The following is a 16,580-nucleotide window of genomic DNA, read 5'->3' as shown; positions in this document are numbered from 1 at the left end:
TGAGTTTACACGCTGACAAGATGTCGTTCAATTATCTGTCGGATGAAATTCTGCGGGGATTTGATACCTATAAAGTTAGTGATATTGTCGATTTTGTTTCTCAAGAAGCGATCAGAATATTGCCTAATGATGATCTCCATACATATCATTCCTTCGATTTCTCACCTCGCGCTTTATTCATTGAAATTATGATTTCTACTGCATGTATCCGACAATCGAAAGCTTTTTGAAGCCCTTGCCGTGTACTGCATGCATGTTGTGTAGTATGTGGACACATTTGTTTCTAATTTAGGACACTTTGGTCTTCATCATAACTTAAGTTGTTTTCACCTCCTGTACCGTTCAAAATGGCTCTAGGTCAAAACGACCTCAAGTCAAAACGGCAGATTGAGAGTGGGGTTTTCCAGTAAACCTTACAACACCGGAGCTTTGCCTACATGTTGGTCCCGTATCGCCTAGTATCGGCGTATGATGATGGTATGGTTTGCACGAACTGACATGACCTCTAACGCATATCTCCTTACAGTATTCAAAGGGTTTGGCGGCATTGAAAAAATGTTGCGAGTAATGACATTTCTTCAATCTCAATGGCGACGCAATCTCTTGCCAGAGTAAATCATCCTAAACCTAAACTTAAAATTCTTTCCAGAAAAATCCCAATAGAACTCAAAATCACATTTTTCATCCCTTTTGCTTTCAGTACAGTTCTGTTGACAACAGTCCTGTGAGTAATTACGTGACACATCCATTCTGGAATTGGGTAGTTAAGGTGAGTGGTTTTTTATTGTTACCACTAGTTATCAGCATATTTGGTGTAAAAATAGATTCTTCGCAAATTATTTGAAAATGAGTCCAGGAGTTTCTCAGCCAGACCAACACCCCCTTTTTCAGACTGCCCAGAAAAAAATTCTATTGGAGATAGCCTAGCTGCATAAGGTATTTTGCAATGGCTTCTCATTGCAGTTTCTACCAAGATGGTTGGCCCAAAACTTGCTATTTTTTACCTCTCCACTCGATTTTTCTTATTGCAGTTTCTACCAAGATGGTTGGCCCCAAACTTAATGACTCTGGCTGGTTTCGTACAGCTGCTTGTCAATTTCTTCTTGCTGACCTATTATGATCCTCACTTTTGGGCAGCTTCAGACCAGGTCCTTGAATACCCTCCCATCCCGGCCTGGGTGTGGCTTGTTTGCGGGCTCAATAACTTCATATCTCACACTTTAGGTAAGTCAACATTTTTTTTTCTCTTGAAACAATGGGCGATGTGAATAAAGACCAGCAAATGCTTTTATCTAAAGCTCCATGTACATTTACACAAGGCCTTTCTGTACAAAATTGAATTAAGAGCATTTGCTAGACTTAATTCATATCAGCCATGGACCTAGGATCTGATGCAAAATGCAGTATGGTTTGTTTAGGATAAAAAAAATGGTACTGTTGACTGCCAAATTTGTGCACCTCTTTGAATTTGTGATTTGTTGGGTGACTATAGCCGCTTTGGCTTTGTGACAGGCACGTGTCATGGAATCATTTTCTAAAAATCGTAATTCTGATGCATATTTTGTGATTTTATAAGAAAGTAACTATGTTCTTTTAAGTTTAATTGAGGGTGTCTTCTCACTGTTACAGATGGATGCGATGGCAAGCAAGCGCGGCGTACAAACTCCAGCACGCCACTCGGCGAGTTGTTTGATCACGGCCTCGACAGCTGGGCTGCCCTCTGCCTCCCTGTGGCCATCTACTCCGTATTTGGTCGTGACGACTGGGGGGCCAATGCCTACACGTTCTACCTGGTCCTCGCCTGTGTCCTCGGTTGCTTCATCATGTCGCATTGGGAGAAATACAATACAGGAATCTTGTTTTTGCCATGGGGCTATGATATCAGCCAACTGGTAAGTGAAACATGCTTGTTCATATCACCAAGAATCTACAAAGGCTTTATCAATTGTTGATATTACTTTATCTAATCTGGGCTATTTACACAAAACTTAAAGTCTCAACATACTTCTTTTGGTGGATTAGGAAATTGGGATCGGCTATTCTACTCCAAAAATATTTGGGGCATCTTTAGTTTCGCGAATTGTGGATATGTGCAAAAATAAAATCCCAGCGAAAATGGCGGGTTTCTGTTTTTGGGTGTTGTGGAGTCATGGGGTGATGCACTACTGTGGACAAGGTTTATATACAGCTGAACCTCTTTAATATGAACCCTTTGGCAGTGCAGTCCTTTGGGGAGGAGCAATTCTTACACTGTTTTATAACAATTTTGCTTTATTTCAGGCCATGACGGGAGCTTATCTTATAACATTCGCGTTTGGCTACCAGTTCTGGAAAAACACCATCTTGCTGCCTATCATTGGGACAGTGACTGTTGCTGATTTGTCTCTTTTATCATTATTTAGTAAGTGATATAACAGTAGAATCTTGACTGACAAGTGCTGTCCTTAATAGAGAGGTGTCTGGATTAGTGAGGTCAAAATGCAGAGAGTCAACCAATTGGAATCGTTCCTCTGCCTGCTGTGAGGATTCAAAACTTAGTGATTATATCACCACCACAACCTTTGCCACATGGAGATAAACTCCATGAAGATGTTTAGTTCAAGCTGTGATTTGCAGATGGTGCAACCTGTGGGATTTGCGGTGCTAACTAAGTGCAGGCAGTTCAGCAAAAAGATTTATGCAATGTACCGATGGGTCAGGCATCAAGGGGTTAACATCCCCTTTGAGTTTGAGTACTTGGAGACACTGCTTTGAGCAAGGATTCTCCAATAATAGAGTGATTATAACTGTTCAAGAAAGCCCCTAAGACTTGTATTGCTTTTGTTATACAAACGTTTCTTCCATTTCAGTGGGATCATTGGGGATGTCGCTGCCAATGACGATGTATAATGTGTACAGGTATGAACTCATTGTAAAGGAAATACAGTGGAACCTCCCTAAGTGGACACCTCTCTATTAATGAAACTACTTTTGGTCCCAAATTGGTTGTTTCCAGTCAATACGTCTTCTCTAATCAGGACACCTCTCTATTATTATCAAGGACTGCACTTGTCAGTCCCAGGGTGTCCCCAATAGAGAGAGGTTCTACTGTATATGGACTTCCTGAAAGATGCTGAAATTGAGCATGTTTCTTCAAACAGTAACCACATTGAGATGGTTCTATTACGAACCTAAAAAGTTCCGATGACAACTGTCCATCTTGTTCACGGAATGACCCCGACTAATGGAAATGAGGCCAAGGTTCGAAGATTGAGTATATTGTTAAGTCTCCTGCCTCCTTCCTGATAGATGCTCTAGAATACCAAGTCCAAGCTCTGGTAGAAAATAAGTCACCAAGTCAATGATGAATGATAACTTATACCGTTTGATAATCAGAGCAGCTCATGTTCAATGATGGCAGTGTTCTGCTTTTGAATAGCTAAGGTCTAGCTTGGCCTGTTTAATGGTTTGTAATCGGTGCGATCCTTACCAAGGCCTCATCATGTTTTATCACTGTTTCAGAGCATACAAAGACAAGACCGGGAAAATGTATGGATTTTACGAAGCGATGCGGCCGCTGCTGTCGTGTTTTGCTTTATTCATCCTCATCACCCTGTGGATCTACCTGTCCCCGGCCAATATTCTACTTCACCAAGCAAGATTAGTCTACTGGACGCTAGGAACCATTTTCTCAAATATCACCGTGAGTATGTTATTGCATTAACATTAACTATAAGATTCCTTTTTGGAGTGCCTTGATTTTATTTCGTAGTTTTACCTTGTGTGTGTTATGCTGCTAGTGCAGATTTATGCAAGGTTTTTGTAATTGTATGTCGATGTATTTCGTTTGAGGATTTGCAGCCATACATCCAAGTAAAAAATCTGACAACTGCCGTAAATAAAATTTCATGAATTAAACAAATTTCAGTGCACTCCAGTGCAAATGTATAAAATGTAGACTCGAGGACATTATCAAGGTGTTTGCTAAGGGAGGTTCCACTGTACATACATGTACAACCACGCCTCAACTTTGTTTCATTCCTTTTTTCAGTGTCGTCTAATTGTAAGCCAGATGAGTTCAACTCGCTGTAGCGGCTTCAACTGGCTGCTGGTGCCGCTGATATTGGTGGTCGGAGCCGTCCTGTGTACAACTTTAGCCAAGTATGAGATGGAGATGGCGTGGGGGCTCTGCATTTTCGTGACAATTGCACACATTCATTATGGCTTTAACGTGGTAGGTTGAGGTGACTCGATCCTCAGAATGATGTCTATCAAGGACAACACTGTGACTAGAGGGCTTGATACTCATTTTTAACCCTCACCTCTTGGCCACCTTGTACCCATTGTTGTATCAACTGAACAACCACTGATGGAAAGTTTGAAAGAATCGAAAATGGCATAACTATCCCATTGTGCAGTATTGCTAGGTATGCCTCACTCATTCGCGTTAAACTCCCCTCTGAAGGACCGCAAATTAAACTACCAGAACCAGGAGCAGAGCCTGTCTCTCCAAGACAACTCCATGGAGCAAAGGCCAGAGAGGTCCTTGTGACGAATATCAAGTGTTTATTTCCATATCTCGTCTTTGATTTCAGGTGCGGCAGTTGTGCGACAAGTTGAACATCTACGCTCTGACACTTGAAAAGAGAGAGAAAGTGACCAATAACCTAAAGAGGAAATAGAAAATCACGGGTACTGATTTAGGCACTGCCTTGGTGTAAGTTCTTAAGGCCAATCAAATTATATTTTATGGTTCTTGTCAGCCACTTTTAGAAAACGGGTGCATGATTCAATCACAGAAGTCAGTGTGTTTTATACGGTCAAGCAGTGACTAAGCTGTCCAAAAAATTTACAGTGTTCTCCACAATTTCACAGTTTGACTCGACTCAAAAATTTCCCGAAGTCAGACTCGCTTCACAACTAGCTTCAAGACGTCAACTGACTGAGTCAGTTCCTTCATCATCCTGAAGGTGGCGTTCATGTTACTTTAAGTTGAAGCCTTAAGAGAACTAATATACGGCCGGAGGGGGGAATTTTTGGTCGAAAAAGTAACAAAGATCTTCGCCGGATGGCGCTGAAAGTGTAGGACAGTCACCAACATGGTCATTGAACATTTTTGAGAATCTGTGTCTCCGAGAACTATTAGTCAGCCTGTATGTACGGGACAGTGAAGAAAAATTAGGCCTATAACAAGTAAAATAATGAGCCTTTTGTACAGGCACCCCTAAACCACCTTCAACCAATCGACACAGTATATTCCTGGGTACATATGAAGATGTACATTTTATTTTATTCTAGAAATAATTTAATAAATAGTTTTTTGACACCCTGTATATTCAGGTGCTTACCCAAAGAGCTCATGCTTATCTTTCCAGAACGGATGTATAATTTTTCTTCTGTTATTTAAAAAAAAAGTTTTATAGTTGCTTTCCAGATTCTCTGTGATTTCTTTATGATTCCAATTGAACTCAAGTCAAATGTTAGTTGCATCATTTCAAGGTCATCAGCAAAGGCTCGGGTTTGTTTCATCAAATTTTGAAATTTGAAATTGAATTTCAGATTTGAAATTACATTTACGTTATTACACATTGAACATTGATGTACGCACTTAAATGAACAGTATACATACCATGTTTCATTGAGCTGGTGTGTATAGTTTATACTGCACTATTGCCATATTTGTTATCACTACCGGTAGTAAACAATGCACACATACAGACCTGGTCTTTAAAAGTAGCCATATTGACAAGTGACCCACTACACCAGTTACACCTTGATGTTGTTAAAGTAAGATGCTAAACATTGTTGGTGTTTGTATGTACATGTATGATCAAAAGATATACAGGGTGTTTCGAAAAACATGATACAGTCTTCTTCTTTCTGTTTGCAACATTATACAGTTGTGAGGGTGTATAACTTTTATTTAAATAACTTTTGCCTGGTTATTCAGTATCATTGTAAACTGTGCCATGATTTTTTGAAATGCACTGTATTAGTATTTATGAATAATTATCTAGTGTATTAAGTTGATTTCAAAGTTGAGTTGATAGTGGTAGATTTTATTTTTGCATGAAGAGTGAAATGTCTGTTTCAAAATATTATAGGTACAGTGGCAGTCGGGAGGAATTTGTGTGAGAGTAGTGATCAATTCACTCCCGTGATGGCATTTTACGTAAGTAATGTACAGTAATTGAAGTTGAAGCAAGGATGTCCACGGGAAATGTCCATCACTCCCGCAAAGAATTTGCGGGAGTTACGGGAGTTGGAGTGATCACTCCCATCTCCTGTTCTGTCGCCTAGCTGTCACTGTAGGTAAAGCACTGGATAGGTTGCTGTGTAATACTTAATTTGTTTTTAATCTATTGTAGAAATTATGCGATTCAAGGTGTACAATTTGGTCATAACTGTCTCCAGATTATGAAGTGCAGATGACGTCACTGGATGGCAAAAAATATAGTCTTGGACGGGAAATGATGTTGCTGTGCGAGTACAGCAGCGCTGGACTCTATGACTTCATGAAACTGACAAAGCATAAACTTGATTTGTTTCCAGCATTGTGGCCCTGACGTTTTGTTATCATTTGCCATCCACAACGAAACGTTTGCCGTCCATCACGGCTCCGCACAGCATTGAAAGATGACGTCGTGATCAGCACAGTGGACTCCAAACCGGTGTATATGAATGTCAAAACAATAGCGTTAACAGCACTCTACCCTCGGACGTCACTTACCAAATGATGTAACCTGAATGTACGGGGTGTTGCAAATCGTTTTGCCATTCATGGTCACGTATTTGCTCTTCAGTTCGCGGTATTAGGTGTCACTGGTAAACAGTATTGGTTGCATATAAATGTGTAGGACCTAATTTGGTTTAGTTTGGGAATCACATGTAACATATCAAGATCGTCAATGGAATACTATTGGAGTTCTGTCTCTAGTACCTTGCATTGCAAGATATTGATGCTTCACAGCTCTCATAAGATGAGAAGTGTCCTTAGCATATAGAGAAATATTGTAAACTCCTTTATATCTTTCCTAATATTTTCACAATTCGAGCACACGAATGCTTACTTAAGGTGAGAGAAAATGTTCAATCAAATGGTTTAATCATAGATGGTGCATCAGTTGCAGAAATTAATTGAAGCGAAAACTGGAAAAGGGAAAATATAGGGCCGTGAAATGGAAATACTAGTGATGACCACACAGCATAGTCTGTAATCTTAAACTGGTGCTCTCTATTTTTTAGGTTTTGGGTACAAATTAGTTATGAATAAACAAAGTACTTAGCTTGGTGAGTAGGTGGTAGATGACATGCTGTTTATAGTTGGTTGTAGATGACATGCTGTTTATAGTTGGTGTTGGGGTCTGCCTTAGTTTTGTGAACTACAGGATTTGTATTGTAGACTTTTTGTGTCCATACTTCGTGTCTCGTGCAGCTAGTGATCCACTGCAATATTCTCCATCACCCTGTATTTTTTACCTCTGACTAAGCCAAATACAGTCTGATTGTTGCTGTAAGCATTGCAGGCAACCCATAGCAGGGGTGTCAACTTTCAGATTTTAGCCAGATTTAAGATTTTTCCTCTTTCAAATGCTAATTTGACAGCTGGAATAAAAAGATCTCTGTCTCTTCTCTCTGCAGAGTTTTGGATTTTCAAAATTGGACCAAAAATGAGCATTTTAGAGGCATTTGTGTACATGTGTGTGCTGATCAAACGACAAGATTTTTATAAGAAAAAAGTTTCAGCTCATTGGCATCCCTGCCTTAGGGAGCATAGCAAAACCCATTCAAGTCAGAGTGATAAAGTCACTTGGTCAGGGAGTGTGGCATGTGGTTCATGATTTTTATCATTGCATCTTTGCTTTCTGAAGAAAAAAAGAAAAATCTTTTGTGTCATCTTGGTTGAAGCAATGAGGACATACATATGTTATTATGTGTTGTTATGACCCTAATTGATTTCATGGAATAAATATTTGACTGCTTGTATGAGATGAACTTTTTTGAATTTGTTTTGTCGCTGTATGATCTCACTTATCAAGGAATCAGGACTTTGAAATGGTTCTTTATCACTGTACTCTTGAAGACAGGCCCAACATGACCATTGAGACAACTGAAGTACCTCATGTTGTTCCAGGATGTCCCTGATACAGCCAATGTACTTGGGACAATGTCAGGACACTTCTGCCTTTGGTAGAGCTCCTATGTTACAAGGCGCTTGAAGACAGGTCCGACATGACCATTGAGACAACTGAAGTACCTCATGTTGTTCCAGGATGTCCCTGATACAGCCAATGTACTTGGGACAATGTCAGGACACTTCTGCGTTTGGTAGAGCTCCTATGTTACCAGGCACTTGAAGACAGGCCCAATCGACCATTGAGACAACTGAAGTACCTCATGTTGTTCCAGGATGTCCCTGATACAGCAAATGTACTTGGGACAATGTCAGGACACTTCTGCCTTTGATAGAGCTCCTAGGCACTTGAAGACAGGCCCAACATGACCATTGAGACAACTGAAGTACCTCATGTTGCTCCAGGATGTCCCTGATACAGCAAATGTACTTGGGACAATGTCAGGACCTGTCTGCCTTTAGTAGAGTTCTCTCTGTGCACTGATGAGGACAAGCCCAACCCGACCATTGAGATGAATCAAGTACCTCATGTGGCTCTGGGGTGTCCCTGATACAGCTCGTGTACATGGGGCAATGTTACAACCCTGTCTTTGGTAGAGTTTCTATCTCACTGTGCACTTGAAGACAGGCCCAACCCGACCATTGAGACAGCTACCTCGTGTAGCTCCGGAGTGTCCCTGATACAGCCAATGAACTAGGGACAATGTCAGGACCTGTCTACAATGTCAGGACCTGTCTTTGGGGGGGGGGGCTTTTATCCCACTGTCTCGGGTCCCGACCATGATTGAGACCCCCTCAAGTCCCTTTTGAAGCTCCCTGATACAGCCAATATACTTGGGACAATGTCACAACCCTTTCGCCTTTGGTAGAGCGCCCCTCTTACCGTACGCTTGGATACCGGCCTGACCTGACTATTGAGACAACTGAAATACCTCATGTAGCTCTAGGATGCCCCTGATGCGGCCAATGTACTTTGGACAATGTCAGGACACTTCTCCCTACGGTAGAGCTTCTATCTTGCTGTGCACTTGAAGACAGGCACAGCCTGACCATTGTGACAACTCAAGTACTTCATGTAGCTCTGGGATATCCCTGGTACAACCAATGCAGCAAGTCCCTTATGAAGCTCCCTGACACAGCCAATTCACATGAGACGATTTCAGGACACTTCTGCCTGTGGTAGATCGAGCTATCTCACGGTGCACTTGAGGACAGGCACAACCTGACCGCCGAGACAGCCCAAGTAGCCTATCTGAAGTTGATCATGCACCTGGTGTTTTCTTCCTCCTGCTAAAGTAGCCACAATGTGTTAAAGACAGGTGACCATTCCTCCTACTTCAGCAAGAACAGGTTGTGATATGGGACAAGGGGATCAAGACACGGGCGAAAAACAGGGAACTATTCCTCATGCTGCACCAGTCTCAAGCTGTGAAAGATCTGGGACTACATATTCAGCTTGTGAGGGACATGAGACCAAGTTGTGAAAAACAGGGGACTATTCATCCTGCAATGCCCAGTCGCAGGTTGTGAAATACAGGGACCAATCCTTCTGCTACACCAGCCACAAGTTCTGAAAGAACGGGGATTATTCCTTCTGCCTTACCAGCCACATTTTGTGAAAGACAGTGGACTATTCATTCATCTACAAAAGTAACCAGTATAAATTATACTTTTCCACAACTGTTGTGGAAAAGAGGAGATTACACGACATGTTACACCAGCCACCGGTTGTAAAACAAGCTGAGACGATACCTCCTGTTTTTCGAAAGACGGGCCTATATTGCTCCTGCTATACCAGCCACATTACCCGTTGTGAACGAGCGACGACTATTCCTCCTATTACACTAGCCGCTGGTTGTGAAAGACAAGGGACCATATTCTCCTGCTACACCAGCTGCATGAATCTGTGAAATACAGAGGATTGTTCCTCCTGCTACACATGTATCGTCGGATGTTCAGGATACCATTTTTCCTGGTTCAGCAGCTACAAGTCGTGAGAGATAGGGAACCGAATTGTGAAAGACAGTGAACCTTTCCTCCTGGTACACCAGATAGAGAGACAGGGAACCAAATTGTGAAAAACTGTGGACTATGCTTCACCGGCTACAGGTTGTGAAAGACAGGGGACAAGATTGTGAACAAGACAGCGGACCATTTCTCCTGCTTCACCAGCTCCAATTTGTGAGAGACATGGGGCCGAATTTTAAGAGATAGAGGACCATTTCTCTGCTTCACCAGCTGAAGGTTCTGAGAGACAGGGAACCAGCTTGTACAGAGGACTATTTCTCTTGCTTCACCAGCTGCTACAGGTTCTGAGAGACAGGGGACCAGATTGTGAAAGACAGGGGGAACATTTCTCCTGCTTCACCGACTACAAGTTATGAGAGACAGGAGACCCGACTGTGACAGACGGGGGACTTTTTCTCCAGGTTTGCTAGCTCCATGTTGGGAGAGACAGCGGACAAGATTGTGAAAGATAGGGGACTATTTCTCCTGCTTCACCGACTACAAGTTATGAGAGACAGCGGACAAGATTGTGACAGACAGAGGACTTTCTCTTCAGCTTTGCCAGCTCCATGTTGTGAAAGACAGGGGACCAGATTGTGAAAGACAAGGGACTATTTCTCCTGCTTCACCGACTACAAGTTATGAGAGACAGGAGACCCGACTGTGACAGACAGGGGACTTTTTCTCCAGGTTTGCCGGCTCATGTTGTGAAAGACAGGGGACAAGATTCTGAAAGACAAGGGACTATTTCTCCTGCTTCACCGACTACAAGTTATGAGAGACAGAAGACTCAATTGTGACAGACAGGGGACTTTTTCTCCAGGTTTGCTAGCTCCATGTTGGGAGAGACAGGGGACAAGATTGTGAAAGACCAGGGACTATTTCTCCTGCTTCACCGACTACAAGTTATGAGAGACAGCGGACAAGATTGTGACAGACAGAGGACTTTCACTTCAGCTTTGCCAGCTCCATGTTGTGAAAGACAGGGGACAAGATTGTGAAAGACAAGGGACTATTTTTCCTGCTTCACCGACTACAAGTTATGAGAGACAGCGGACAAGATTGTGACAGACAGAGGACTTTCACTTCAGCTTTGCCAGCTCCATGTTGTGAAAGACAGGGGACAAGATTGTGAAAGACCAGGGACTATTTCTCCTGCTTCACCGACTACAAGTTATGAGAGACAGGGGGCCCGATTGCAACAGACAGGGAACTTTCTCTCCAGCTTTGCCAGCTCCATGTTGTGAGAGACAGGGGACCAGATTCACGGGACTATTTCTCCTGCTTCACCGACTACAAGTTATGAGAGACAGAAGACTCAATTGTGACAGACAGGGGACTTTTTCTCCAGGTTTGCTAGCTCCATGTTGTGAAAGACAGGGGACAAGATTGTGAAAGACAAGGGAATATTTCTCCTGTTTCACCGACTACAAGTTATGAGAGACAGCGGACAAGATTGTGACAGACAGAGGACTTTCACTTCAGCTTGCCAGCTCCATGTTGTGAAAGACAGGGGACAAAATTGTGAAAGACCAGGGACTATTTCTCCTGCTTCACCGACTACAAGTTATGAGAGACAGGGGGCCCGATTGCAACAGCCAGGGAACTTTCTCTCCAGCTTTGCCAGCTCCATGTTGTGAGAGACAGGGGACCAGATTCACGGGACTATTTCTCCTGCTTCACCGACTGCAAGTTATGAGAGACAGGTGGCCCGATTGTGAAAGACAGGGACTTTTTCTTCAGGTTTGCTAGCTCCATGTTGTGAAAGACAGGAGACCAGATTGTGAACGACAAGGGACTATTTCTCCTGCTTCACCGACTACAAGTTATGAGAGATAGAAGATCAGATTGCGACAGACAGGGGACTTTCTCTCGAGCTTTGCTAGCTCCATGTTGTGAGAGACAGGGGACCAGGGATTGTGAAATACAGGGGACTATTTCTCCTGCTTCACCGACTACAAGTTATGAGAGATAGAAGATCAGATTGTGACAGACAGGGGACTTTCTCTCCAGCTTTGCCAGCTCCATGTTGTGAAAGACAGGAGACCACATTGTGGAAGACAGGGGACTATTTCTCCTGCTTCACCACTGCTACAGGTTGTGAGAGACAGTGGACCGCTCAGTAGTAATCGCCCCTTATAACTTTGTCCCTCAAAGGAGGAATGGTTTCACAAACACTATATGCTGATGCAGAGAAGACAGAAAACATAACAAGACCAATTTTGTTAAAGAAATGTTTATTTCGCGCTGACAGATATTAACAGATGTTGTAAATTTCAAGAAAAGAGTAAGGTCCTCATGTTTGAAAAATATTGAGAGATTACCCATGGACGGATTACAATCATATTGGTGCTTGAAATAGAAGAAATATATGTAAAAATATCCAATCAATTTCAATAATTCTCGAAAATACAATCTTTTAACAACATAAATCTTGAAATATTGAAAACTGGGATGGAATCATTTCAAAAACACATTTTCTATTAATTTTGATAACAATCATTGAAGAACCCAACAAACTGAGATCCTTTGTTTGAAACATATAAAAGTTGTTCCCTTAGGAAATCAGATGAGCACATTTCATAGACTTTTGAGACAACAAATTAGATCTGAAAGACCATTTTAACAGACATTTTTTGTAATATTGTCAATAATCATATCCTGTCAGAAAATGTTGACTGGTTGTTGCATTTCATACTTGTAAGAGGCACAAGCTGACCAGGATTTGAATTAGTTTCTTGCACATTTCTAGAAGATTACGGAATGATATTTCTTCTGGATAACCAAACGTATAGACATATCTGGTCAAACAGGGACAAACAGGAACATACTTAACAGGTTTTAAATCAGTTTTCAGTCACACTTTTGAGAGTGCTACAAAATCAACCAAGTTTCGTAAAGATACACGATGCAGTCTGAGAAATGGAAGACATACCCAGGTTGGAAGCACATATATTGAAGACGTCAGTTACACATGTTAGAGGTTATACAAAATCCAGCGATGAGTTCATGGGAAATGGTTATCCTCATTGATTATTGACTTGGGGTTCATAGAGTTAATCGGTTACAGGAAAACGTAGCGTTCGTTAGAAATTTGTTCCGTCAATCATATCTTCTTGATTCTGCACATCGTCACGGAGGTCGTACAGGCGTTTCTCGAGGGCTTCAATTTTGAGTTTCATCTCGAGGTCCTTCTTTTCAGTGTCGCCGTCACTGTCAATCGTTTCAATGGCGTCTAACAAATTGTCGATGGTTTTCTTTGCCACCTCATTTCCGCTTGATGTTTTACGGACAATCGCAAATATAAACTGCGTCTCCACGGAGAAGTATTCCTGTTTGGAATTTTTCCTGGTCTTGCAGACAGCTGTCGAAACAGTATTGCCACTTTCATTTGGAACTATTGTTGGCATTTCCCCACAGGTGGCACTCATCATCCAGGTGAGTTCAGCTGGAATGAGAAAGACAAATTTATGTTGACAGGAAAAAAGGTGCAAACTAACAGCATTACAAGATTACTGACTATACCGGTGATAAAATGCGATGATCCTACAATCCTGGATTGAAAACCTCAACTGTTACGCCGACACGCTCCTCAGCTGACTTACTTGGGTCCCAGTGGAGTAACATTCGTTCCTGTGAGTCGTCTGGTACTTCGTTCGAGAACGGGACCATAATCTTGACATTCAGGGCGGTATTGAATGGAGCTTGTCCAACGGGGGATATAAAGAAACTCGTATCCGGCATCGTAACAATTCTGAAATATAAGTGAAGTGTGTGAGCAAACAATCAAGCTCCAAATTGACAGCAACATTATGATAAAGCAAGTCATTCAAACTGATGTCTCAGTAACCCACAGTTTTCAACATCAAATTTGATCTTGCTTTGAAGCAAACGGCTTAGAGAGCTGATGGATGCCAGGATGTGCCAAAAATGATGTCAATTTGGGTTATGTGTCTGCACCCAGAAGGTAGAATGAACACAAAAGGCTGTATATTCGTTATTCAAGTACATTTTGCCCTCCAGGTTAAGCCAATGCCCAAAGATCCTGATGATGGCGCCTGCACCAAAGGTCACTCACCTTCCTTGAAGGTCAGTCTCCACAAGGTTACTGCTTGACTGAGGGTCATTGATGTAGGGTACAAAATCCACAACTGCGTCTGAGCCATATTTCTTCTTTGCCTTGACGCTATCGATCACGCCCATCGTAACTGTTTGGCCGGCTTGGAGACCTGCAGGGGGTAGGAACGTCATAGACTTACACTGATACATGTGAATATAGTCCATCTCACAAATACTAATCAATTCTCGTCAAACTCGCATATGAAGTGGTCAGTGGCCAACAATGTAAGGTCAAATGGACGTTAAAATCTTAGTTGTCACAAAGAGATGTATTTTGGACCATGTGTTTGGGCGAAAGACTTCAAAATTAAGTGTCATTTTGCCCTTCCAGAGAGAGAGCCTTTTGCCCCCCTCCCCGACCAAAAAGCTAGCAAAACATTGTAATATGAATCATACCCGTAAATGATGGCATCACTCTATCTTCTCCTACGCTCAGGGGGATTTCACCCGACGCGCCTTCTGTATTGATGACGTTGCCGCTCTCCACAACCGTCGTACTCCCGACAAACTTATAACGACACGCGTATGCCTCGTTACAGATTTTCATTTTGGTGAAGAAGTTACGTCCTGGCTCCATCTCAAAGCTATTATCACTGTTATTCAGCGCCGTCATACTTGTGTTTTTGTCCGGTAATATGTAATGCGATAACGGTTTTCCCTTGATGTTATTGAGGTAGATGTGACCATCTTTTATGTCAACGCGGCCGCTGGTGTTAACGGCAAGCCAGGTACATGGGAAGACGTCATCTATGGATTCTAAAGATGTCCCGATACAGAACTCTGAAATAAACAAAACAGAATTCCATTCAAAATATTGTCATCTATGGATTCTAAAGATGTCCCGATGCAGAACTCTGAAATAAACAAAACAGAACTCCATTCAAAATATTGTCATCTATGGATTCTAAAGATGTCCCGATGCAGAACTCTGAAATAAACAAAACAGAACTCCATTCAAAATATTGTCATCTATGGATTCTAAAGATGTCCCGATGCACTCTGAAATAAACAAAACAGAACTCCATTCAAAATATTGAAACGACCGACGACATGGACATTGGCATGGACATTTTAAAAAAACTGATTTTTGCAAAACTTTAGAGCCACAGAAATACGTTTACAGCAGCAACAGTAGAGATTTAGGATAATTCAATGCTGACCATATCTTCCAATGCTTGCATCACTGGCCTTGGACCATGTTGCCCCAGCCTTTGTTGGGCTGTCTGTCTGCATGGCTCCAGTCGGGTAGACAGGAGGGACCAAATCAAAGGCGGTAGCATGAGTCAGGGTCGTTGTGACGTCATCGATGTTTGGCTGGCCGAGAAGAACCATCACACCTAAAGAAGAAAAAGGTTTGGTCAAGATTTTTTTAATTTGAAGAAACAAACTGGTCAGATGTCCAGCTTTTAACGTCTAATCATGATTCTGATTATCCATGCTGTAGGAGCTGAAGGAGTCCAACCCATTTCAAAGTTGTTTGCTCATGTCTGGGAACAGGCAAATTGAAATAGGATTACATGCTTTTGCCTCTTTACCTTTTGAGTCAACTGTTCGCAATTCCAATCCAGCGTGGTTGATGCAAATGATGGTCACAAAATACGCCTGTTGGTTAAATAGAACCAAACCGGTCTTTGTACCAGTGCCAAGCATCCCAACAGAGGTGAAGCCTTGTACGTCCGTCTGTCCTGGCTTCGTACCGATCGCCCAGCTGTTTTCCTGTAAATGCGACAAACAGATTTGAAAAAAATGTTGGAGATATGTATGGAGGGACCAAGTCTCCCACGAAACAAACAGAGCTGTTGAACTCTTTTATCCATCAAATCAGTGCAAATAGACACGGTCATTTCATCAGGGGGGTGGGGGACTGACAAATGTGGGAATAATGAAAGTAAATTTTGGGCTCAATCGGTATAGGATATCACAAATTAACATCTACTACTCTAGCAGAAAACTTCCAGCGTTCAGTTTTTCTTTCTATCAAGTTTTGCACATTGTCTGCTTACAACAGGCTTCCCATTTCACTGTTCATTCACTTAGGAACATTTACTCTGACCGTAATGACCTTTACTGACCTTGATACCACTCTCACTGTCGTCACATTTCCAGATCACCTTAAGCGTGTCACTGGACTTCTGGTAATGAACCGGTTCGAATGCTCCACGCTTCACATCTATGTACATGACACCAACGTCGCTATCGAGGACGGGCGGCGTGATGTCGATGTAGAAACCAGTGGAGGATTGAATGGCGTACGCACCGGAGCCAAGCAGTGCTTTCACTGGGGAAGAAATGTACCAAGTATTACTCATCCATGTCGATTCCAGTTTTAAGATTAGGCAAA

At 42.2% G+C, this 16,580-nt stretch overlaps 2 protein-coding genes across 2 annotated transcripts in view; one reads left to right on the top strand and one right to left on the bottom strand.

Moving 5' to 3' along the window:
• Positions 1–20: 20 nt before the first annotated feature.
• LOC135486729 (ethanolaminephosphotransferase 1-like) lies at positions 21–6,205 on the top strand. Its single transcript, XM_064769801.1, has 9 exons — positions 21–74; positions 701–769; positions 1,032–1,224; positions 1,630–1,892; positions 2,281–2,401; positions 2,850–2,898; positions 3,502–3,682; positions 4,031–4,213; positions 4,575–6,205. The coding sequence occupies exons 1-9, from the start codon at positions 21–23 to the stop codon at positions 4,659–4,661; spliced, it is 1,200 nt and encodes a 399-aa protein (XP_064625871.1). The 3' UTR covers positions 4,662–6,205.
• Positions 6,206–13,060: 6,855 nt separating this feature from the next.
• Positions 13,061–16,580, bottom strand: part of LOC135486824 (uncharacterized) — a 51,844-nt gene continuing 48,324 nt past the window's right edge. The window contains exons 90-95 of the mRNA XM_064769926.1: positions 16,312–16,517; positions 15,865–15,955; positions 14,636–15,019; positions 14,199–14,349; positions 13,726–13,874; positions 13,061–13,568 (exon numbers count right to left, since the gene is read on the bottom strand). Of these exons, the coding sequence (XP_064625996.1) occupies positions 13,207–13,568; positions 13,726–13,874; positions 14,199–14,349; positions 14,636–15,019; positions 15,865–15,955; positions 16,312–16,517 (1,343 nt within the window). The 3' untranslated portion in view covers positions 13,061–13,206. The remainder of the gene's footprint in view (positions 13,569–13,725; positions 13,875–14,198; positions 14,350–14,635; positions 15,020–15,864; positions 15,956–16,311; positions 16,518–16,580) is intronic.

This window comes from Lineus longissimus, chromosome 4 (assembly GCF_910592395.1).
Source record: "Lineus longissimus chromosome 4, tnLinLong1.2, whole genome shotgun sequence".
NCBI lineage: Eukaryota > Metazoa > Nemertea > Pilidiophora > Heteronemertea > Lineidae > Lineus > Lineus longissimus.
The sequence above is the reverse complement of the archived record's forward strand: the minus strand, read 5'-3'. Positions and strand labels throughout refer to the sequence as shown.

Excerpts from the sequence above, each read along its gene's own strand:
- LOC135486729 (XM_064769801.1), top strand. The coding sequence starts at position 21 with ATGTCGTTCAATTATCTGTCGGATGAAATTCTGCGGGGATTTGATACC. Across the intron at positions 1,893-2,280 it reads GCTATGATATCAGCCAACTG|GCCATGACGGGAGCTTATCT; the intron begins GTAAGTGAAACA and ends GCTTTATTTCAG. Across the intron at positions 2,899-3,501 it reads ACGATGTATAATGTGTACAG|AGCATACAAAGACAAGACCG; the intron begins GTATGAACTCAT and ends TCACTGTTTCAG.